Raw genomic sequence first — 24,863 nt, 5'->3', positions numbered from 1 at the left:
TGCTAGACAGGGGTCCAGGAAAGTAAATAATGTGGGAAGAAATAGCCAGGGAATTGTTATGGCTAGGCTTGTATAGGCCCTAGGGCTGATAGCCTAGTACCAACCTATGAACCTATGAATTTGATGTCCACATATTTTGCTAAGAGAAGTGTTTTGGATCCCTCAGCTGAGACTGTCGGTTTTAAGGGAGGATCCCTCTCATCCTTGTGAGTTTTCGGTATACCAAATATAAATGGTATTCTAGGCTTGTCAGCTTTTAAAAATGCAAAAGTTTTGGGATCCATTAAGTCTTCCACTAACATGTCTTCCAAAACTGCATCAAGTTTTCTATAGGAAATATTAATTTAATTTACAGATACACTGGAGTATTTATTGGTATCCTGAAAATTTCATTCATTTTGCCTTCATAAATGATAGCATCCATCAGCACAATCCCACCCCCTTTGTCAGGTTTCATCACTCGGACTTCAAGATTCTCTTGCAACTCAGCTTAGACCTCCTTCTACTTATTAAAGTTAGACTTGTATCTAACATTGGAGAATTCTCTCCGTACTTCCTTCTCAACTAATTTTTCAAAGTTCTTTAGTTGAGGATGTAGGAATGGGTTGTAAGTGCTTTTACGCCTCAATTTACTATCAACTTCATTACTTTTTGATGGAAACATCAAACCAAGGTTGACTTTCCTAGTAAATATTCTTAAATCCATTATAGTTTTTGTAAGGTCATCTTTCTTTTGAGGTATAACTTTTAAGCCTTTAGGTAAGAGATAAAATGTTCCTTAACAAGTTTAACACTACTAAAATTAATTATACTAAACCCTTCACATGTATATTTTTTCTCATTTCCTTCAACAACACATATTTGACTGGAAAAATGGGAATGGGGTATACTGTCTCTGTTCATTATCTCCCCCTCCCCCCAGTAAAAATGTTATTGCTGATAATTTTTATTATTTCTTATTCTTTCATAAATATGCAATTCTGGGTAGTCAAAAAAGTCATCAAGGTCCCCAACATTCTCAATCACACATGCATTTTCCATATCATTACTCCCTGTGTTAATATTACTTTCTAGCTGGATAACAGCATGTACACTTTCATTCTGCCTAAAACTTTTAAGCTTTGGATAACTAATATTATTTCTGTATTCATTAGTGTCACGCTCCAATTTCCTTAATTTCCTCTGTATCAATTCTTCACATTTATCATCAATTTCCAGCCTAACTTTGTAATATTTTTCCTTCTTAGTGGGTATAATAAAAATCAAGTCATTTTTTTATATTCAGTTCCTCTATATCTTTCTGAATTCCTTCATTTATTCTATCATTTTCTTTAATAATTACTTTTAATATTTCGAGTCCACATCCATTGAAAATATCTAATAATTCTTTATGAAAACTACTCCCCACTTGAACATTGTTTGGATTTTCTTATCTTTAGTGAAGCAACATGGCCAGTTGGAAAATAAATTGCTGACATTTTTCAATTTGCAATTGGATAATGAATTTTTAAATGACTGTTTATATCGCAAGCAGGTCCCTAAGGAACTCAAGTTGTGGAAGCTCCCCAGTGGTATTACTTGTGACTGAGAATTGTACACTGACTTAACATTCATGCTTGACAGGCATGATTATGACATTATGACTGTCTTGATAAAGGACAATATTAGACATATGAATTTGCTTACAGACGATTTGGAAATGTTGGATGTTTATATCAGAAATTATTTATTATTGGAGTCTTACAAAGGTAGAAATCATAATATCTTTGAAAACGTTCATCATTTGTCTGGTGACATTGTCAAAAAGAAACAGAAAAAGTTAGTGTGATGTGAGGGACTAGATGTGCAATATAGCTTACCCTAGTGCTAAAAACTAAATCCAAAGGTGGTGACAATCACTTGAACACTGAGCAGGCTGATGGTGAAGGGAACCATGGTCATAGACCATGGGATGATTCACAGGTGATGACTCAGTATGGGGACTCCAATGATAGCACTTGTGAAAGCTGCCAGCCTAGCTAGACAGAATTTTGTAAATAATTCTATGTCATTGTAAATATGAATATGATCCACATGTTTATTTGACAAATGTAACGAAAACTGTGTATGTTCTGAGCTTCACAAATGTAACCACAGTGCACTCTGCTGGAAGAAAGCTGATAAGTGAAGCATTTTGTGGCTGTTTGATCTCAAGCTTGGAGACAGGATGTCTGGGCCAGCAAATTCTTTCTATGGTCTTAATTTAAGAGATAATTACTAAGGTTTTACATGTCAAGTGTCTTTTATTGCTGTGGTTTCCTGGCAGCTGCAAGATCAAAGAAATTTAAAATTTTTAAGTTCGGTGAGCCTGGGAAACTAAACCAGAGAAGCATCAATAATGATGTAATGTGAAATGACTCAGCAGTACTGTGTCATCAACTTAAGACTTTCTCAGAGAGAGAGAGAGAATCAAGCATTTTTAGATTTTGTCTGAAGCTGATAACATCTCACCAGCACTTGCTTTGCTCTGTATGTACGTTATTTAGAACAATGTTTCTCAGAGTTAGATAAAAACACAGCCAGGTTATCCCAGCTGTTTTCTATATTTATGTCAAACTATCCTGCAGCGTTGTTTTAAAAGTTTCCTGTGATCTCTGAACTCTTGATTAGCGCTGTGTTAAATTGATGAGATTTGTCTTGTGTTTTTATTATTTATTATTAAATATTTTTAAGGCTTTCAACTGTGGCTGTTTTGTGAAGAGATAATTTAAGCTCTCAGAGAGTACTTACATGTATTTGGTGATACTGTCCAAGCCACTCCAATAGTCTTGCTGTTTGGATAACAGTAATATTACACAGTGAAACTGGTCACCCTTTGGCAAGGGCCTTATAGCAGCTGATATTAGTGGTTGGTGGCAGTTGATACTACCTTATAGTCTGGGCAGAAAGGGGGCACAGCTGGAGAACCTGTGCCAGCCTTCCCCAGGAGTGTCTGTGTGTTTGTATATAAATCAAATCTTGAAGTGTGTGTGTGTGTCAGCTACTTGGGCAGGGACATGAACCACTGGTTGGACACAGAGAGGGTGCTGGAGGTTTTAGCTTGACCACTAGGCTGAGATCTGGACCCTATAGCTGTGCTAGTGGGGAGTCTTACTGGGGATCTGGAGAGAAAGGGAGAAACCAGCCCCAGACTGACTGTGATCTCTGTGTGCTCTTAAGGGAAATTGTACTTTACTTTGTGTGTACTTACTATCCTCCCCAATGAGCACGCACCTCACTGGTGTTAGTGGTGAGGACTGAGGCTTCTTGATTACTGGGCCAGTGCATGGATGTCACACCACTAATGTTGAATGTTGTTCCTCAAGACTCTTTAGAGTTGCCTCCATTTAAGGAGATATGAGAGGATAGCTCAGAAGAAAATCTATATGGAGGGGTCTCCACAGGATTATTATTACCAGTCAATGGGGACAGTCCCCGGGGTGGGGGGAGGAAAAGGGAAAAAAGGAACAACAGGCATTAGGAGACAAAGAAGACAATTTCTCAACCCCTGGGGTGAAAGAATATTCAGACAGAGTTTTTTTATATAGCTGTAATGGTTATAAGATGTTTAACTATAGGAGGTTGGACATCATGGATATTAATTTTAACCTCCTTGAAAAATGTTACTTTTGTTCCCAATTCTGCTGGTGATATGGCAGACACCCTTGTGGAATTTAAAGAGTTTACAAGGAAGCTAAATTTGGCTAGCCTCTATTGAAACAATGATTAGGGGTCAAAGGTTCTCATCCAGGAGAAAGGTTTAAAAAGAAAAACACATTCAACCCCCCCCCCAATTCCCTTAATTCAAATATTTGAAAGAGTTTGTGAGAAGGAAATTCATGAAAGTTTTAACTCATTAAGAGGTATGTTTACACTAATTTGACATGGAATTGGTGAAGATGCTTTCCAACGATTATTCTATTCACATCATGAAGCTAGAGAAGGGGGAAGGCACCATCATTATGGACTCCATTGGCTATTCCAGTAATATGTTTGAATTGTTACACAAAGAGCAAATACGTACAGGTATGGAAAGAACATGTTGCCCTCACATAACAAAAAAAAAATAGAATTTCTTTTTACAATTGTCTTATGCATGGTATGATTGGTCCTGATGTGTTTAAGTTTCTAAATGTGAAGGACCTATTTCATTTTTGGAATACCTAAGGTCTACAAAGACATTAATAATCACCCCCCAGACCTATTGTGTCAGCACAAGGTTCTAAAACATATTCTTTAGCTGTGTATATTGACAGATTACTGAAGCCATTTAATTGTATGTTTCCATACATTCTGAGGGATTCCTGCGATTTTTTTTCTGTGGTAAATAGCTCTTTATGGGAGGTGAATTTAAGCTTTCTTACTGCCTTTTTCTTTTTTGTATTATTCAGGGAAGCTGTGGTGTCCTTTTCTGTATCTAGACATTGTTGGGATTGAACTCCTAGTGATGTTTATGGAAGTAGTTCTAAGGAAACATTTAATTTACTTTAAGCACAAGTATTAACAACAACTTAAAGTGGCGACTGTGGGGTGGTATGTGGCCCTATTTAAGTAATTATTATTACGTGGAGATGGGAGACAAAGTATATTCTCACGCTGAGTTTTTCGCCATGTTGGTCCTTTTATGCCAGGTTTCTGGATGACATCATTATGACCCTCCCCTTCTCTACACGCACTCCCCTGAGGTTACATTCATACCTTTTCCACATCTATTCCTACTATCCCCTCTATCACACCATACCCTTCTCTACTCATACTATCCTACACATCTTCACCAATATCATCTATTACCATATTTCATGACCCCTAGAATATTAATAAACATTATGATAATCATCTATTATGTAAATAATGCTGCATATTTCTATTATCAGGCTTTCCATATAATTTATGCTTGAACACTATGACCTTATTATGTCTGTTAAGTTCTCATTCTGACAAACTAATGTGTTGTTTTCATATTTGTGTATGAAAGTTATGACTTTATTATGTCTGTCTAGTTTTTCATTCTGTTAACCATATGTATCTGGAGCTTTTCTCCTCAGGCCATCACTTAAAATGGGTACCTCATGACCCAATCGGACTTTCCCAGTAAACAAATGCCAAATAAATAAAGAAATAAAATTATTTTTGGGAGGGACAATGTGAGTAAAGTACCTACCTTAATTAATTATATTAACCAGACTACTTTTTTTATTTATTTAATTACACCCATACCCTGGACAGCGTCAACTACTTAGATGTTACCATTGCAAAGACTGACAATGGTTTTACCTCTAACATCCATAGGAAGGTTACTTACTCAAATTCCCATACTTATACTCAGAAGAAAAGCTTAGACAAGGGACAACTGATAAGTCTTTCTAGGATGGTTTCTGATGATGAAACTTTCTGCAGAGAAAACCTGAAACCATTGAATAGGTTTCTTGAAAGAGGGTAGCCTTTTGAGATAGTTTTTAATATTGTGGAAGATGTAATTAAAAGAAGAGCTGATTTTAGTCTACAGCTGTTTTTTTTTGCAAGTGGGGTGAGGCCAATAACATTGTTCATAAAATCTATAAAAAGTGTTGGTTTTGAATGAGCTATGACTTTAAGATTCGATGCAGAATCTCACTTCGGTAAGGAGCTGATTAGAAGAAACTGGACTATGTTTAAGTCCGACGATGGCTCTAGCTGCAATTTGTGGTCTGGATCCCTTATTCATTTATAAAAGAGGTGCTAACTTAAAGGATAAACTTGAAGTGGTTAGTAAGGGAATTAAGAAAGTTAATGATTGGTCTGCAATGATGGACACTTACAAATGTAGTGATCATAAGCAGTGCTAGTATATTCTACAGTAAGACACTGTACACATGAAATACATGGGGAATGATATTATTCAGTTGCAATGTGTAGCTAATGGTTCAATTCCAGGTATTGTTTGTATGTGTGTGTCAGTTTTGCACATCCTTCTATGCTGTGTGTTTGAGTTTTAGCTTATTTAAATTTTTATTTAGTTTTTATGTATATGGAAAATGGTGGCAATTAATTCAATGATGTGCTTTATTAAGTCTGTATTGGTTAATTATGTCATACCATCATTGTTTCAGTGAATATAAGGGACTTCTGTTTAATTGTGTTTCATTTCTGATGAAGTTCCAGTAGTGAATGAAAGAGCAAAACTGAAGACCATTAAAACTGTTTATGTTTTTAAGTATTTGGAGTTGCATTTGTTTTTGTTTTTTTTTTATGTTCATTGCAGGCAGTAGTGGTGTTCCAGAAGTCCCAGGTCTGTGCTTTTAGTTTCTAGAAACAGTACTCTCTTCAGAAACAAAGATAGATTCCTTTTCTTCATTATTTTAGAAAACTTTCTTGATGAATCTCCTTGTCAGATTTAGATAAAATAATGAGAAAGTGGTGACAAAAAGGATAAATCATCTTCTTTTTGAGAGACTAGAAGTCATGACTGACAGCAGAGAAATCACCAAACACTGTGTTAAATATAGAAATGTATTGGGAAATACTGACAATAATCCATCACAATCCCAATTTGAAGTTTATTAAAATTTGAATGAAGAGCTCTGAAGAAGACCAATAAAAGGTAAACAATGGATTTTTAAAGCAATTTTATAATGTTTCGCATTGTAGCGCTGCTTAATGTTTTTCCTCCACATATATGCAAAGGCTATACACAAATGAACTGAGCTAGCAGCATGCAGGCATGCAATCTATTGTGAATATAGGAACATTTACAGCAAGAGCTGACTGCAAAGGATCTGATCCCTTTGCTCTATACGAGGCCAAGGGCAGCATACGGTTGGTCACAACTGGCATCTTAATGAACGGCTGGGTCAACAGGCCTGATGTTGTGGCTCTGATATCATCAGTGGAGATTCACCAGGATGTGACTAATGGCACTGCACAGCTGACCAGAACACGCACACACATTGATACTACAGACAATGCCCAGCAACCTGAAGGGTTCCTATTATATAATCAAAGACGCAATCCTTCAAATGCGTCTTGATAGAACTTGAAAGCCCTAAACAACAAAATAGCAAAACGGCATATAAGCAATTTCTTTCCCTGGAAAAGAAATCGTTTGGCTGCCTCTGATACTTTGCCATTTTCATCACTGTAGTGCGATCGGAGTTGGTATATTTAAGTAGGGGGGTGTGTGGGAGAATAGCCCCCCACATCAGGGGGTGTTTAGGGCAAAGCCCCCCCACTTTATGTAATGTTTTGAAGGTTTTATTTTTATTTATTTATTTATTTTTGTGGAACAGCGATTTTTTTTTCCCCTGGGGGAAAAAAAAAATCGCTGTTCCGAGTGTTTGGGATTGTAAGCTTCTGCTTGCATGGGGTCGATAAATCAGCATTCACTTTTTTAAGCATTCACTGATTTAATATAGACTGAACCTGAACTTGTGATGGTGGATGCTCTTAGTGAAAATATCTGAAAGAAGTCTGCATACATGGTGACCTCTCTTGAAGTGGATGTTGCGAAGTACTCTTTCTCCCAAGCACATATCTATTGCTGCAATATGAATGCAGCAGGAAGACCATGCAAGCATTGATGCTACACCACGTAATGATACTGATATTAATATCCTTGCACAACATACCATCATCCTACATATAACTGTGCACAGTCTAGGACTGGCTCCTCTGCAAGTCACAAACTGAAATGTGGGTGGCATACTGAGTACTGTACATGGGAACATGCCAGAATAGGATGGATGCTCATGTGTCATACATAGCTGTGACCTATTTGATGCAGAGGAAAAAAAAGCCACTTCAAATAATCTATGTTGTAGCATGTGAACTGGTCCATATTATCATTGTGACATCACAGGGGTATGTTTGTGCTGCTGTAGTATCAATGAACGCAGTGCATTAGAAGTTATTGAACATGTGGAATGTTATATACAAAGCACACAACACTGATGTGTCCCTGACAAGCATCACCATGTATATTCCAACATCTTATCTAAAAGATCATCAGAGCTTATCTAAACAATCCTGTTTTGGTTTGCGATTTATTCATCTTCACTGTTATAATGAGTTGTGACTGTGCATGATATAAAGGAATTCCAGCTTAGTCATGGCAGTAACTTTACTGTACTTAATTTAATATTTACTTATATATTGTTTGTGTGATTTCTCTCAAAGAAGTTGATTTAAATTCTCTTTGAATTCTGTGGTAACTGATTTTGATTATTCTTTTCTTTTAGAATTTTTTATTCATTTGCAGGATGGGTATGGATTCCTTAAATGAGTATGCCATTAATGATTTGCTACAGCACAAATATCTTGTACAGTGCAAGAAATGCCAAGTATATTTAAAGGTTGCAACTGATAATACTAGTAATCTGTGTTCCTCATGTCAAAAGTTGCATGATTTGCTTACCATTATTAGTGGCAAATCTAGACATACTGATGACGATTGCACTTGTGCAACTGGCATGGCTTGGAGAAATGTTAGATATATTAATGACTGGAGTGATAAGATAAATAATGTTAGGAAAATAGAACACATTTAAGAAAGGAAGTGTCTACAGTCTGTAAAAATTACTCAACCCCTATGAAACAGGATAATGCCACAGACAACTATGGAATTCTGGATACAAGTATTCAGCAATTTAAGCATTCAGAGCATAGAGAAGGAAATAAAAAAAAAGAAAGAATGGAAAAAGATCATAAAAATAACAAGGAAGAAAAAGAAACTGATAAATGTCTGTAAAGCAAGGAGAATACATACCAAAATGACACTGCTTTATTATATAACACACAGATTACAGGGATTGATAACATTTTTCTGTCCGAAAACATTCAGTCTACGGAAAAGGGTATCATGTTTCCAAAAGAGAAGGTAGAAAAAAAGAAGGAAGGGGCAGGGGAAAAGGAAAAATCAAAACTGAACATTGAACGACTGAAGAACATTACAGTAAGAAAAAAAGAGGATAAAGACAGATGTTGACAATATGGCTCATGCTGTGGATGTGCAAAGCCAGATAGATGAGAGCTGTATGCTTGCAAATTTAATAAGCAATGAAAACAGTGGGATTATTAAGACTAATGTTGATGAAGATCATTCCTTTGTAACAAATGATAGAGCAAATACTACTGAATTAGAAGTTGAAGATTCTTCAGATCTGGTCAGAAAAGATATTCTTATAATTGGAGATGCAATTATTAGAGGAACTGATACTTACATTTGCAGAGAAGCTAATGAACATCAAAGAGTGTTATGCTTGCCAGGAGCAAACAGAAGATGTGAGACAGGCCTTATAATGCCTTAATATAAGTATGGATCTGTTTTTATTCATGTTGGTACAAATGATCTCATTTGCAAGGACTCTCTGCCTGCTAAAAGGGCAGCACTTACAGCCCTCTTAGATAGCATAGCTTGTATAGGTGTTAGGATGTATTTTTCACAAATCAAATACAGAACGACAGCCGGGTCACCATGAATGAAAAGATTTTTGGGTAAATACCTACTCGAAAAAAAATGTTCCATTTTAAAAAAATGGAAATATGTAGAGCATCCAAGCTTAATTTTGGCACACGTGTTCAGACAGGACATCATGCACCTGTCTAGATCAGGAAAGAGAATTTCTGCAGCAGACATTTTGCAATATTTGACAAACACAAGGCAGGATTTTTGCCAAGTTGAAAATTTTAAAGTTCACAGATAGCAACATTCGATGCATCTCTGATGGCTGTTAATGTTAGAAGCATTAATAATACCGTTTTTTTTTTTTAATTCAAAAATTTGCTACTCTCCCACAAGATTGATGCTGCTACTGTTTGTGAAATATGGTTAAAGAACAATCACTGGAAATCAGTTCTGTCAGGGTAAAAATGTTTTTACTGTAACAGACATTCTAATAAAAAATCGGGTGCAGGTATTACCATAGTGATGAAAGACAGTCATGACACCTGTGATTACTGCATGTTCAATGATCACACCAATACTATAAATTGTGTAACTGTGACAATAAAGACAACTCTGGAAGATATAACAATTGTTGGAGGATACAGACTACCAAAGTCAAGTGCTGATGACCTGGAGACATTCATACATTTCTAGCATGAAATACAGAAGGGGAGAATAATAGTAGCTGGGGACTTAAATTTACCATACACAGACTGGAATAATATTAATTCAACAACATTAGCAGGGAAATTATTCACACTATTATGTTCAGTAACAACAATTGCTTCAGACTGTAAAATAACATACCAGGAAACGGAACATACTAGATGTTGTTTGTGTTTCTAAAGAAATTACTGTTACTTCATGTCAAGTTTTATCACCACTAATGTGCAGTGATCATGGGGTTATAAAGGTTAATTTGTTTCTAGATAATTCTGCAAAACTGAAATCTAAACCAATGCACAGAGGATTAATGGCAGATTATATGGAAGTAAAACAGTCACTATGTAAAACTAATTAGAGTGACGTGTTCAATGGAAAAACTGCAAAAGCAATGTAGAAAATTTTGAAAAAGAAATTGTTTGAAAGCAAGAAATCAAAAAAGAAATTTTAACATCAGGATCTAAGCATGCAAAGTTAGGAGGATATATTTCCATAAAAACAAGATACTTTTGATTAAGGTAAGAGACAAAAATATAAGAAATGGAAAAGAGGTTGAACTACAACTGTGAAAACTGAAATAAACAAGCTGGATAAACAGTATGTAGATTCTAAAATTTATTCTCAGGCACAACAGATTATAGATATATTTACAAAATCGTATGCAAAACAGTTCAGCTCCACAAAAGGGGTGATAAGTTGTCCTAGTGACATACAGATAACCTCAGATACCAAAATCAAATTAGATTATATTGAAAAAACGCTGTGCAAACTGGATCCAAGCAAAGCGCAGGGAGGAGACAAAATAAGAAATAATGACCTCAAGATTGAAGACACTGTCTTTAAGGGAAAGGGGAGTGGGAAAATCAAGAATCATACAGACCCTTAAGTCAACTTTCACGTTGTGGAAAAATAATGGAGAAGGTAATACTGTATAAGTTACTGTCAGAATTGAAAAGGTTGGGACTTGAAACCATACATTAGTATGTATATGTTGAAAATAGCTTTACTACCACCTGTCACATGATGTTCTATAACAATATAATAACAGCTTCTTCTTCTTTCGGCTGTTCCCGTTAGGGGTCGCCACAGCGGATCATCTGTTTCCATTTCTTCCTGTCCTCTGCATCATGCTTTTTCACACCAGCCACCTGCATGTCCTCTCTCACCACATCCATAAACCTCATCTTAAGCCTTCCTCTTTTCCTCTTACCTGGCAGCTCCATCCTTAGTATCCTTTTCCCAATATACACAGCATCCCTCCTCAGCACATGTCCAAACCAACGCAATCTCGCCTCTCTTGCTTTGTCTCCAAACTGCCCAACCTGAGCTGACCCTCTGATATACTGATTCCTAATCCTGTCCATCCTAGTCACACCCAGTGCAAATCTTAACATCTTTAACTCTACCACATCCAGCTCTGACTCCTGCCTTTTCGACAATGCTACCGTCTCCAACCCATATAACATAGCTGGTCTCACTACCCTCTTGTAGACCTTCCCTTTCACTCTTATTGGTACCCGTCTGTCACAAATCACTTCTGACACTCTTCTCCACCCATTCCACCCTGCCTGCACTCTCTTCTTCACCTCTCTTCCACACTCACCATTACTCTGAACTGTTGATCCCAAGTACTTAAACTCATCCACCTTTACCAACCCTACTCCCTGCATCCTCACCATTACTCTACCCTCTCTCTCATTTACACACATATATTCTGTTTTAGCCCTGCTGACGTTCATTCCTCTCCTCTCTAAAGCATATCTCCACCTCTCCAGGGTCTCCTCAACCTGGTCCCTACTCTCACTACATATCACAATGTCATCTGCAAACATCACAGTCCACGGGGCCTCCTGTCTAATCTCATCTGTCAACCTGTCCATCACCACTGCAAATAAGAAAGTGCTCAGAGCTGATCCTTGATGTAATCCCACCTCCACCTTAAACGTATCTGTCACTTCCACCGCAGTCCTCACCAATGTCACACTACCCTTGTACATATCCTGTACCACTCTTACATACTTCTCTGCCACTCCCGACTTCCTCATACAATACCACAACTCCTCTCTAGGCACCCTGTCATATGCTTTCTCTAAGTCCACAAAGACACAATGCAACTCCTTCTGACCTTCTCTGTATTTCTCCAACAACACTCTCAGAGCAAATATTGTATCTGTAGTGCTCTTTCCTATAATAACAGCTATGAATGAAAAATTGTGCTGTTATGTAATTTAAATAGATTTAACTTCAGCATTTGTTAGGGTCATACACAAAACAATGATCACTAGATTAGACAAACTACAGTGCATATAAAAAGTCTACACACCCCAGTTAAAATGCCAGGTTTTTGTGATATATAAAATGAGACCACAATAAATCATTTCAAAACTTTTTCCACCTTTAATGTGACCTATAACCTGTACAATTCAATTGACAAACAAATATGTTAGGAGAAAAAAATATAAAAAATAAAAAACGTACAATAAGCTGGTTGCATAAGTGTGCGCACACCAACATACGCTCAATGTCTGTGTCTTTTCAATTAGTTTTGGTTTATTAAAGTAGAGTCCATTCATACAGCCTATGTTGGTGTGTTTTCTTTGGTTTTTTAGTTAATCAGAGACTGTTTAATTGATGGCAGGTGTGTACCCAAGAAGACTGAATGTTGTAATTAAATAAAAAGGTGCTTCAACAAAGTATTAGCTTAAGGGTGTACACACTTGTGTAACCAGCTTATTGCACATTTTTTATTTTTTTATATTTTTCCCAGAACAGTTTTTCAAATGAATTGTACAGGTTATAGGTCAGATTAAAGGTGGGAAAAGTTTTGAAATGATTTATTGTGGTCTTATTTATATCACAAAAAAACTGGCATTTTAACAGGGGTGTGTACACTTTTTATATCCACTGTAAATACTGATGTACCCTTTTGATAAGATGGATAGCGGCATTGCTTACAAATAGGATATGGCAAGTATACAGCAACTGGACAGGTGAAATTCTTGGTTACACTCAGGGCATCCCATAGGGGTCTATCCTAGGCCCATACTTGTTTAGATTGCATCTTTCAGATCTATCTTTTTCATGAGGTGTTCTACAGCCTGTATGCAGATGACGTGAAACTGGGTAAAATGATTGCATGTGTTACAGATAGGACATGTCTGCAAAAGAACGTGACTAAATTGACCATTTGGGCACAGGAGAAAAAATACATCAAAAACCATGCATATGAGATTTGACAGACATACATTGCAAGGTGAATATTTAATACACCACACAGTGACTGAAACTGTAGACTCATTTAAAGACTTGGATATACGGGCAGATCCAGCTTTGAGTTTTTCTAATCATATCAACCCATTAGTTAATGATACTTACAGAACTACAGGTTGTATAAAAAGATTTATAGTCGATGAAGTCATTGTTTGTTAGTTACATCAGACCCAAGCTTCTGTATGGAATAGCAATATGGAAACCTTATAAGAAAGCAAGCATGAGTAAACTGGAAAGAGTAGATTGTGAATATACCAAGGGCATCCAGAGATGTGTAAATTTAAGTTATTATGAAAGACTAAAGTATCTGAACTTGTACAGTGTCTCATATAATACCTCAGGTGAATCACTTTACTCACACAATATATCAAAAATCTGGAACATTATCCCTTAACAAGTTCAAAGCTCAAACAACTCAAATAATTTCAAACTTCTCCTTATGGATCACTTCAGCAAAAACTGGCTCTGCTCCTGTAGAGCTCCAGGGTAACACTACTTCCCCATCCCTTCCCCTTACCAACAAAGTACAGCTCAAATCTAAAACTATTTACTTCCTTCACACTAGATCTTCTGCTCCTAGTACTCTTATTTTCTGTTTTACCTCAGTACTGAGTTTTTGCCATAGTACCCCTTTCTACTAAATTAATCAATGTTCTGTTTCACTCTACTGTAATAATTTGACAATCATTCCATCATTATCTCTCTACACACTGCCACTGCCTTAAAATCTAGCATATATTCTTCTACTATATGTGCATAATTTGTATACCTTCTTAACAAAAACGTAAAAGTAATTGTACTCTGATGGACTTGTGGAATTTTTTCTCTGTAATGTTATGTTTTTCAACACATGTATGTAAGTTATTGTATGTGGAGCTTTTCAACCCTGGGCCTCAACTGAAAATAAGCCCCTAACCCAGTCGGGTTAAATAAATAAATAAATATAGATATTTAGGAGGTGACCTTATTCAGGTATACAGAGCATTTAGGGACAACTACCTCTGGGAATGTTTGGGGTTATTAAAAAGTAGTAGAGAATCATCAGACAACCTATGTAGAAGATGCTATAGGAACGAGAAGTGTATTACTTGGTTCTCTGAGACAGCAGCTAATGCATGGCATAGACTACCAAATTACATTAAAGCAAGCACTAGTTTAGATAGTTTTAAGAACGGCCTGGCCACTTATTATGGGAACAACTGTTCTGTAATACTGGTAGGCTAGAAGGGAATTAGTGCCCGTGCTTGAGATATTTGTATGAATGTATGTATGTTTGTAGCATCAAGCCAGGAAAATGCTGACCATGCTTTAACTGATCAGTGGCACAGTATCCATAATTATGTCTGCTATTCTTCATACTGTGAGTTGTAGAAATATTGCAAATACATTTGTAGTCCTATATATTTTAAGTATAACATACCTTCAACCAAAGTACCTGATACATTACGTGTGCATGTTTCAAGCCTATGTCCACCACTGCAACTTGTCTGATTGCCATGGTGGCAACCACAGAATTTGGTGCTTGCAGATTTTATCTTTTTTTCCCTATGCTTCCAAAGCCTATAACTGCTGGCTGTGACAATGTATAGAGTCACATTTGGAGGATGAGACATATCATAGATACGGGAAAGGACTTCTCCGAGCTGTATTACAATGCAACTCGGTAATAACTGAGTAATGACAGTGCACTTTAACATATGCAAAATCATCTTATCTTTGCGTGATGCAGGCCTCTACTGCATGCCTACTCAACAGATATTGAAGGTGTTTGGACAAATGCTTGTAGCCAGGGCTACAATGGTTATCCTTCATGTGCATGCATATACTTAAGTTACATCTTTCAAGGTAGCCAAGTGAGATATCACTGCTAAGCATCACATGGCACACAGCCGATGCTTGCCTTATATGAGCATCACAACATCCATTTTGAGAGCCTGTGCATGCATCACATACACTTCTTGTATTACTGCAAAGAACCTGCGGGGTTAGAAAGTGGCATTCAAATCAGTTTATATCGGTGTGAGCAACACTTGTGCTGGGAGCAAGTATGGCAATATGAATGTAGTCAACAGCCTGGTTTACTCTTAATTAGACCACAATGTGGAAGCTCTCCTACAGTGGTGCCCTACTGAACTAGGTGTTGGGCATCTGAATGTTTTCCTAAATGTAGATTTTCAGAAACTGCTTTAAAATCTGAATAGCACAATCTTTAGAGGGTCCATCATGTCTTCTTTTCAGGTACTATGGTAGACTCCTTTTGCAAGCAATGATGCTGCAGTGCACATCCTAGTCTCCAGGAGTACTGGCATTCTATTGGTAATTTGTTCAACAGCCCTGCACCTGTCACACAGCTGGCATAAAACATAGTGCCATTCATCATCTGACAAAGACTCACTTCTGCTTGACTGCTTAGCACAGCTATTTCTGGTGGACTTCTGGAGTTGACTGTGCCCATTCCACTACTGATATAGCAAGTATATTACTGTCATGGTGAGACTACACTCCATTTACTGCATTTGTTACACGGATGGACTCAGCAGCTGTTAACGTTTTTATTATCTTACTCCACAGCTTGATACAGAAGATGTCATTGCCGAAATGAACACTGCTGTTTACATATGCATCTGCAGCATAAACATACAACTTCTAAGCTGTATAGGCATGCATCACTACTTACACAAATATTTCAGCATCATTAGTGCTTGCCTATGAATAGTGCTCAGTGTTTCTGATACTTGTCTTTTATCTGTGTTTTACTTAATATGCACCTTATGAAGCATACTCCCCTCATACAGTGGGCACTCTGTTTTTGTAGCTTACTAACACATGGTGAATATAAACCTTAATGCACAGGGACTAGAAAGTAACCCAAGAATTGCTTCAACTGATTCTACATGTTATTAAACTTGGTGCTGTTTAAACTCGCACACTCTATAACAATTTCAAAGATTTGCTATAAACAACATATAACATAAATAACATTTAAGTTATTATTTTACTTATTTATTTAACGTTTGTTTACTGGGAAAGTCTGACTGGGACAGAGCCCATTTTCAGTGAAGACCTGGGGAGAAATGCTCCAGACACGTCTTTGGAATGTGGGAGGAAACCAGATCACCTGGAGAAAACCCACACGAATGCAGGGAGGACATGCAGACTCCACACGGAAGGCACCCCAGCCAAAAATTGAACCGGAGAACCTCTTACTGTGAGACGACAACACTAAATGCTGTACCCATGTGCTGCCCTAAAAATATTTTGCTTAACATTACTAAATGTGATATGGAGACATACCTTGTAAAGTTGCCAACTTCGACAAAACCCGTTTTCCAAGTCACATGAAGCAATAATCCTCCAACTAAGGTCTGCCACCTGAAACAGTAACACAGCATCAGTTAAAGTATATATAATGAAATCTGTAACTTCCATTATATACATGTACATGCATAAATATAAAACATACACACACATTATATTTTATATATATATATATATATATATATATATATATATATATATATAAAACTTCTCATTAAACATTCTTTACTTTGAGAAATGGACACAGTTTCATGTATAAAACTCTGCTTATGCAAATTACTATACAAATTAATCTGCTTTCTCAGTGTTCATTCTACATTGTGTGATTTTTCCTACAACACAAGTTTCTGTCACCTTTTTTAACTTACATAGAATGTTCTGCACAGATGTGTGCATACATGCAAGACTCAAAATCTTGGTTTCTTATACATCTTATGTCCAGTTCTTTTATCTCTGTTGCAATATTCAATACTTCAAATACAGTTGTTTTTTAGACTTTGATTTCCATGTTCTAGTAAATGCATTTTTGGCAGCCACCAGAAATAAACTTAACAAGGCATTATTATTATGTCTAGGCCAGATCCTGTAATCCCAGTTCAAAAATCATTTCCTTAGTTACACCTATTTGCTTACCCAATATTGCTGTACTCTGTAGTGAATTTGTAAAGTCTGCCAACTCATTAAACTCTCAAAACATGTTCCCACTTATTACCTCTTTCTTCCCCATTATACCTACAACATTTACCATCTACCTGAGGAAGCATTCTTTGAAGTCTGCTTGGGGTATAAAAATACCTATGCAAACACTTCCATGCAAAAATCCTAATCTTCTAAACTTTGTTACATATTTGGAAGCCATACATATGTCCCCATTGTTTCCCTGAGAACTGCTTATCTAATCTCTCTCCTCAATCTTTTCTAGCCTCCTCTTATTGATTCCTATAGTTAATCTGCAATATTTTATATACCCTACTAATTATCTCTTTTTTAACAGCAACTTTTGTTCCTGATTCAACAAAAAATTCTACCAGAGCAGATTTTTCACTTAGGATTCCCCTGTCCCTTTTTCTTTGCCTACAGTCCATCATTCTCTGATAATAAAGGCAGTCTCAAGCTTGCAGTCCAAACATCTTCATAATCTCTTCCCATTTTATTACCATTCTTGCTCTACTTATTTGCTGCCAGTACCTCCATACCTTTGTCAGTTTTCTCCAGTAAATTTCGGCACTTTCTTGCCTATTCTCTGTACCCCTAACTGCAGTCATCCCTATCAGTAAAATCTTCTTTCTCCATTCACCTGTTGGCTTAGTTCTTAGAATACTTTCAATTAATTTATGAATATAAAATTCTGTATGGCTATTGTTATTCTCCCAAAAGATCTGCATCAAAAATCCAATTCTCTCCTTATTTCTTGAAGTTCCACCTTGTTTCATCATCATCCCTTTCCACTCTGAATTACAGCTTCCTGCTTGTGTTATGCATATGAGCATTACATGCGTTGCTCTAAAATATCCCTTCAAATCAGGTAATCTTTCACCACCATATTTTACTGGAAAGATCAACTTATCCCACTTGAGTCTTGCCCTTTTCCCCTACCAGATAAAATCCTTCCACTCTTCATTAGTCCACAACTTCTCCTCTGGTAGATGAAAATATGCCTGACCTGCACATAATATTAAAGGGACTAAAAACATTTTCACTGCTAATATCTTGCTATCTACGTCCAAAAACAAGGGCTTCCAATTTCTCATATTTTGTTTAGCTTCTCCCCATATATCCTTTGCTGCCATAATAGAATCCTTTTAATCCATACTCCTAAATATTTAATTTTATCATGTCCCTATAAATATAAGTACTGCCAAACAATTCAAGTGCGGGTACATAAAGCAAAGACTATAGTTGTAAACTGTCTCCATTAATTTTATATCCCAAAAAGACTTGAAACAGTCTCAAAATGTTCCACAATCCTGACATATCCATTTCAAGATTTATCAGGAAAAAAAGAACATCATCCACAAATAAAGCCAACTTTTCTTGGTCACCATAGCAATTATATCACTGAATATCAGAGTCAGTTATTTTCTTTGCCAATGTCTCTAAATAGAAAGTACAGTTTTGTACCTACCATAAATGTAGATGTTCGAGTGTATTCACTGCTGCAGTCATTACACTTGGGTTATCCTGCCGTCAGGCGGTCCCGCAGTCGGACAGAGTTCCAAAGTCTTGGTCTGGCGTCGGTTGCTGTCGCTTCTTCCCTGACGTCAGTGCGCCAGGGGTATATAAGATGCAGCCGACGCCATTTTCTTCAGTTTTTCTTGCCCCAGATGTCAGGTGCCCCCAAATAGGTAGGCAATACATATTGCTAATAAAACATACATAAAAAATAAAAACAATACCTTCAGTTACAAGCAAATACACCACATAGGTTGTATAGGGTAGAAAGGTATAGATAAGTCCCAGCTAAGAAAGTGGGGATGGAGGGAGGGTAACATGGACTTCAGCAGTGAAGACACTCTAACATCTACATTTATGGTAGGTACAAAACTGTACTATGTTCACAGTGCTTCACTGCTGCAGTCATTACACTTGGGTTGAATCCCAAAGCTGAGGTTGGGTGGCTGGGTCTATAAAGGATTCAGGGTGGCTATGAGGCCCTGCAGCACTGCAGTAGCAAAGCCAGCTCTGGATTTAGAGTAAAGAGGCAAGTGGTAATGCTTGGTAAAGGTGTGCACTGAACTCCAAGTTGCAGCTTCCAAAATATCCTTGGTAGGTACTCCTCTAAGGTAGGTAGTTGAAGTGGCTGTTGCCCTGGTGGAATGTGGCCTAATGTTGCTAGGTACAGTTTTTCCATGCTGTGTGTAGCAGAAACGGATACAGTGTCCTATCCACTTTGAAATGGTCTGCTTTGAAATAGCCTTTCCCTGTGATCCTGCAGCATATGCTACAAACAATTGCTCAGTTTTCCTGAAAGCTTTTGTTTTGTCCAAGTAGAAGTGTAACTGCCTGTGTATGTCCAATGAGTGTAGAAGTCTCTCTCCATTATTCTGGGGATTTGGATAAAATGTTGGCAAGTGAATAGTTTGGTTAAGAGCCACACTGGATACCACCTTTGGCATAAATGTAGGGTTTGTTCTTAAAGAAACCCTGTCCTGATGAAAAATGATGAAAGGTTCCACTGTCATTAGTGCCTGTAACTCAGACTCTTCGTGCTGAGGTTATTGCCAGAAGCAGAGCAGTTTTCCATGACACATATTTTAATTCTGCTGAATTGGCTGGCTCAAAAGGAGGTAAAGTTAGTTTTTCCAAGACAAAGTTGAGGTCCCAAGTTGGTGTTGGTGCTCTCCGGGGCGGTTTTATGTTTTTAGCCCCTCTGAGGTACTGTTTTAATAATGGATGAGAGAAAATAGGAGGATCCGTGTTGTAATGAGGTGAGATGGCAGAGGCGTGGATCTTAATGGATGAAAAGGATAGGCCTTCGTCCAGCATCTCAGTTAAGTATTGTAATATGTGAGGAATATTTGGAACAAGAGGGTCAAAGCTTTGAGCCTGGTTCCAGGTGCAGAATCTCTTCCACTTTTCTAAATAGGATTTCCTGGTGCTGGGCCTCCTGGCCTCCAAAATGACATCCATAACAGCTTTAGAAAGAGGTGTTGGCTACTTGGCCAAGTAATCTGCCATGCAGCCAGGTTTAAGGTTTTGACCTGGCTGTGCAGGATCTGATTGTTTTGTTGAGTCAGAAGATGAGGAATTTGAGGTAAAATCCATGCTGGGCCTTGAGCCAAGTTCTTTAAGATTGGGTACCAGTGCTGGCGTTGCCAGTCTGGGGCAATCAGGATCATTTTTGGCCTTTCTTGTCTAGTTTTTAGGAGTATCTTTGAAAGGAGAGACAGTGGTGGGAAGACATAAACATTTAGGGTTTTCCAGCTGAAGGAGAGAGCATCCAGTTTCCATGCTTGTGTGTGGCAAGTCCTTGTGCAGAATTTCTGTAGTTGGCAGTTCAGAGTGGAGGCAAAAAATCTATGTCTGGGCACCCCCATTTTTGTGTTATCATGCTGAATACTTGTGGATTTAATTTCCACTCGTGAGGATCCATGATGTTTCTGCTTAAGTCGTCTGCCAGAGTATTTGTCTTTCCTGGCAGGAATTGTGCTTGCAGATGAAATTGATAGGTCAGTGCTGTGTTCCACAAAGTCATGGCTTGTCTGCAGAGGGGATAAGAATGAGTGCCCCCTTGCTTGTTTATGTACCACATAACTGTGTTGTTGTCCGTCTTTAGTAATAGTTGTCCTGGATGCAGAAGGTCCTTGAAGGCTGTTAGGGCATTTTGTACAGCTAGCATCTCTTTTTGATTGATGTGAAGATGCATTTTGGTCTGCGGCCCACTTGCCCTGAATACATTTTCCTGCCATGTGTGCTCCCCAGGCGTAATCCAAAGCATCTGTTGTTAGTGTCTGCCTGGCTGTGGGTAGAGTGAAAGGCTGTCCCTTGTTGTAGTGACATGCCTGTGCCCACCATCGAAACTCCTGTTGTAGGCAGGGAATAAGTGGTATTACTGGTTCCAAACTGTGACAGTGTTGAGTCCAAACACTTTTTAGGTACCATTGTAATTTCCTCATATGCAATCTGGCATATGGTATTAGTAGTATGCAGGACGCCATGAACCCCAAGGCCTGCAGAATTTTTCTTGTAGGGAGTTGGGTTTTTGCTGCCATCAATTGAAAGTACTGAGTCAGTTGTCTTTTCTTGTCTGGCGTGAGATAAGCCATCTGGGCCGTTGTATTTAAGCTGGCACCCAGGTATATTATCTCTTGTGAGGGCACTAGTATTGACTTCTTTTCGTTTACTGTGTACCCTAGGCAAATCAGCAATCTTTTTACAAATGCCAGATGCTTTAGAAGAATGTCCTTGCTCTCTGCTTAAATAAGGCAGTCGTCCAAGTAGGGATATATTTGAACTCCTTTTTTCTGCAAAATGCAATTACTGGTGCCAGGCATTTTGTGAAGACCCTAGGCGCAGTAGATAAGCCAAAGGGCAGTGCAGAGAATTGGTAATGCATTGTGCCAGCTATGAATCTGAGGTATCTTCTGCAATTTTGTCTGATTGGGACATGCAAGTATGCCTCTTTGAGGTCTAAAGTAACAAGCCAAGCCTTCTTGACCAGCATGGGAAGAAGTTGCTGTAGTGTCAACATTTTGAATTTCAGAACATCCAGGTAAGTATTTGGAGTAGATAGGTCCAGTATGGGTATCCAGGCTTTGTCCTTTCTGGGGACCAAGAAAAGTCTTGAGTAAAATCCTTGTCCTTGTTCCTGTTGTGGCACTTTTTGAATAGCTGTTATGTCCGTGAGGGCTGTAATTTGTTTTTGTGCCTCTGCCCATTGATTTTGTGGCAGGTCTGGCATTCCTTTTGGCCTTGGTAGAGTGTGAAAGTGGAACCTGTAACCTTGAGACACAATATTCAGAACCCATTTGTCTTGGGTGATTATATGCCAATTTTGTGAAAAAGTGCTAGTTTTTCCCAAGGGAGCTGCCAAGAGGTAAGTGCTTGGCATTTGAAGGGGAAAGTCATTGGGACTGTTTATTATAAGGTTGTGACTTGTCTTCTCCTCCTTTTGGGGTTGAAGCACCCCACTGTCGTGGTCTGTAAGAGCCTTGGGGCTGAGATCTGCCTCTTGGGCATCTGTATCTGCCTCTTTGTGGTCTGTCTGACACTGGAAAGGACCAATTTTTAGAAGGCCAATTTCTGCTGAATCAAGGTGGCTGTACCTGTAAGAAATCCTTCACTGTTTGCATTGATTTTGCCTTATCCTCCATTTTCTTTAATACCTCTTCTACTTTAACATCAAACAAGATATCATGCTGTAAAGAAGCATCCAATAATTTTGCCTTAACATGATCAGGTAAACCTTGTTCTTTTAACCAAGCATGCCTTTGAATCACAGATCCTGTAACTGTGGCTCTACAAGAAGCCTCTAATGAATCAAAACCACATTGCAGAGTATGTTTTCCCACTTGTTCAGCTGCATGCAATAAATCCTGCATTTCCTTACAGTCAGGACTTTGTGAGCTTGCAAGCATTTTCTGTTTTAACAGAGACAATAAATATTGTTGGTATTTAAGCACGTGGAACTGGCAATTTAAAGCCCTTACTGCTAAAGTTGCAGAAGTGTAAACTTTCTTCCCCCGTCTATCTAATGCTCTAGAATCCCTGTCAGAGGGAACTGGATTTTTAGCAGTGGAAGCCTTTACCCTTTTGGGACCCTGGGAAATAGTTTCTGGGTCAGCAGCAGGGTTTTTATAAAGCAATTTGTGAGAGTCAGGGACTCTGTAGTACCTATCTGGCTTGACTGGTGCTGGGGGCAAAGAATCAGGGGTTAAACTGGATTCAGAGAACACATCATCCACAATATCTAACACAGGTGGAATAGCCAGGGGCCTGTGCTGAGGCAATAAAAGAAAATCTCTGAGCCTTTTCTTGGATTCTGAATAATCCTGGCTCTCCCAATGGAAATGCTCCCTCATAGTATGTAAAGTTTCCCCAAAAGAGTAATCCTCAGGAGGAGAGGCTGAAGGGATTGATTCTTCAGCATCAGAGTCCTCATAGGGGGGTAAAGAGTATCCCTGGTATGAAGAGGAATCAGAGGAAATGGAAACCTGGTCAGAAGAATCATAGTCTGTATCCTGCCTAGGCCTTTTATCAGGAGGGGGATGGGAACCCCCGATCAGAGTAATTAAGTCTTCGGCCATTTTGAGCATCTGTTTTTTAGGCATGGAGACCTGTCCAGGTGAATGCTGTACTTGTTTCTTTGTCTTTAATGGAGTTTTAGACTTGGTTGTTGTTTTGATGGTAAGCTGTGAAGGTCTGTAAACACCCTCAGAAGCTGATGCCTGCTCAGCGGCTCCAGACCCATCTGTGGGGTTAATTTCCGTAAGCCCAATACCTTGAGTTTCCAGAGGCCTAGTGATCTCCACGTGGGAGTTGGAGGCGGCCTGTGGCTCTGAGGTAGCAGGTGTCAGGGGCTGCGAAAGCGCCTCACCAAGAACCGGCGAACGGCCTAGAAGAGGATTCATCGTCGGTTTTGGATCTCGGATGCCTGTCCTTATCTTTGTCTTTGCGTATTTTGTGTATTCCGGTCGTCGGATGTTCCAACGGCATGGTATAATTGAACCTTCGGCCAAAATAATGGCGTGCAAAATCAAACAGACGTTTAATAGTGTGCTTGTTCAATCTAGCACAAAATCGACAACTAGTGATGTCGTGGTCTGGGCCTAGGCATGGAATACAGTCTGTTTGTATCTTTCGGCTTTTCCCGGTTAGGGGTCGCCACAGCGGAACTCCAGTCCGCTAATGATTGGCAGTAGATATTTTTTACGTGCTGGCTTGCTGGGCCTAACGTACAACCTTCAACGAAGGAACGCCCATTCACGCATGTCGACACACAGAAGACTCTCTGAGAATCGAACGGGCAATGTCTAACTGTGAGGCGACAACGCTACCGCAGCACCACCACCGCAGGCATGGAATACAGTAAGAATGAAAATCCTTATGAGGTATTTGTTTCCCACAAGAAATGCAATTATTAATTTTTACTGACATCGGTCTGAGGCATGAAAAAGTTTCCCCAACGGGGTACTTAGCTTTATTGAAGACTTCGGTTCTGAAATTCGAATTCGAAAATCTCAGGAGTCGGCCGACCGGCACTTGCGAACTGCTTTTGCTTCGGGCACCGCACGGCAAGAAAGACTGAAGAAAATGGCATCGGCTGCATCTTATATACCCCTGGCGCACTGACGTCAGGGAAGAAGCGACAGCAACCGACGCCGGACCAAGACTTTGGAACTCTGGCCGACTGCAGGACCGCCTGACGGCAGGATAACCCAAGTGTAATGACTGCAGCAGTGAAACACGATGAACATTAGAAATAACAAAGGGGAGAGAGAACACTCCTGCCTGGTTGCTCTTTTAAGACACAACTTATCAAAGAGGAACTCTCAACTTTAGTTTTTGCCTCCAGTCCCTTATATATTCTTTTAATTAACCTTATTATTGTACCAGGGAATGCAAATGTTTCCATTGCCCTACTCATAAAATCCCAGCTAACTCTATCAAATGCTTTTTCTGTACCAAGACCCACCAACAACAGTGGTATTGTCTTACACTCCATTTCCCTCTGGAT

General features: G+C 38.6%; 1 protein-coding gene across 1 annotated transcript in view; it reads right to left on the bottom strand.

Moving 5' to 3' along the window:
* TMEM241 (transmembrane protein 241) overlaps nucleotides 1–24,863 on the bottom strand; it is a 453,749-nt gene that overhangs the window by 211,783 nt on the left and 217,103 nt on the right. The window contains exon 3 of the mRNA XM_044065763.1: nucleotides 16,664–16,741. Within this exon, the coding sequence (XP_043921698.1) occupies nucleotides 16,664–16,741 (78 nt within the window). The remainder of the gene's footprint in view (nucleotides 1–16,663; nucleotides 16,742–24,863) is intronic.

Source organism: Protopterus annectens, chromosome 3.part0, assembly GCF_019279795.1.
Source record: "Protopterus annectens isolate FY-2018-M chromosome 3.part0, PAN1.0, whole genome shotgun sequence".
Classification (NCBI taxonomy): Eukaryota; Metazoa; Chordata; order Ceratodontiformes; family Protopteridae; genus Protopterus; species Protopterus annectens.
Note: the sequence above shows the minus strand (reverse complement) of the source record. Positions and strands in the feature narration are given on the sequence as shown.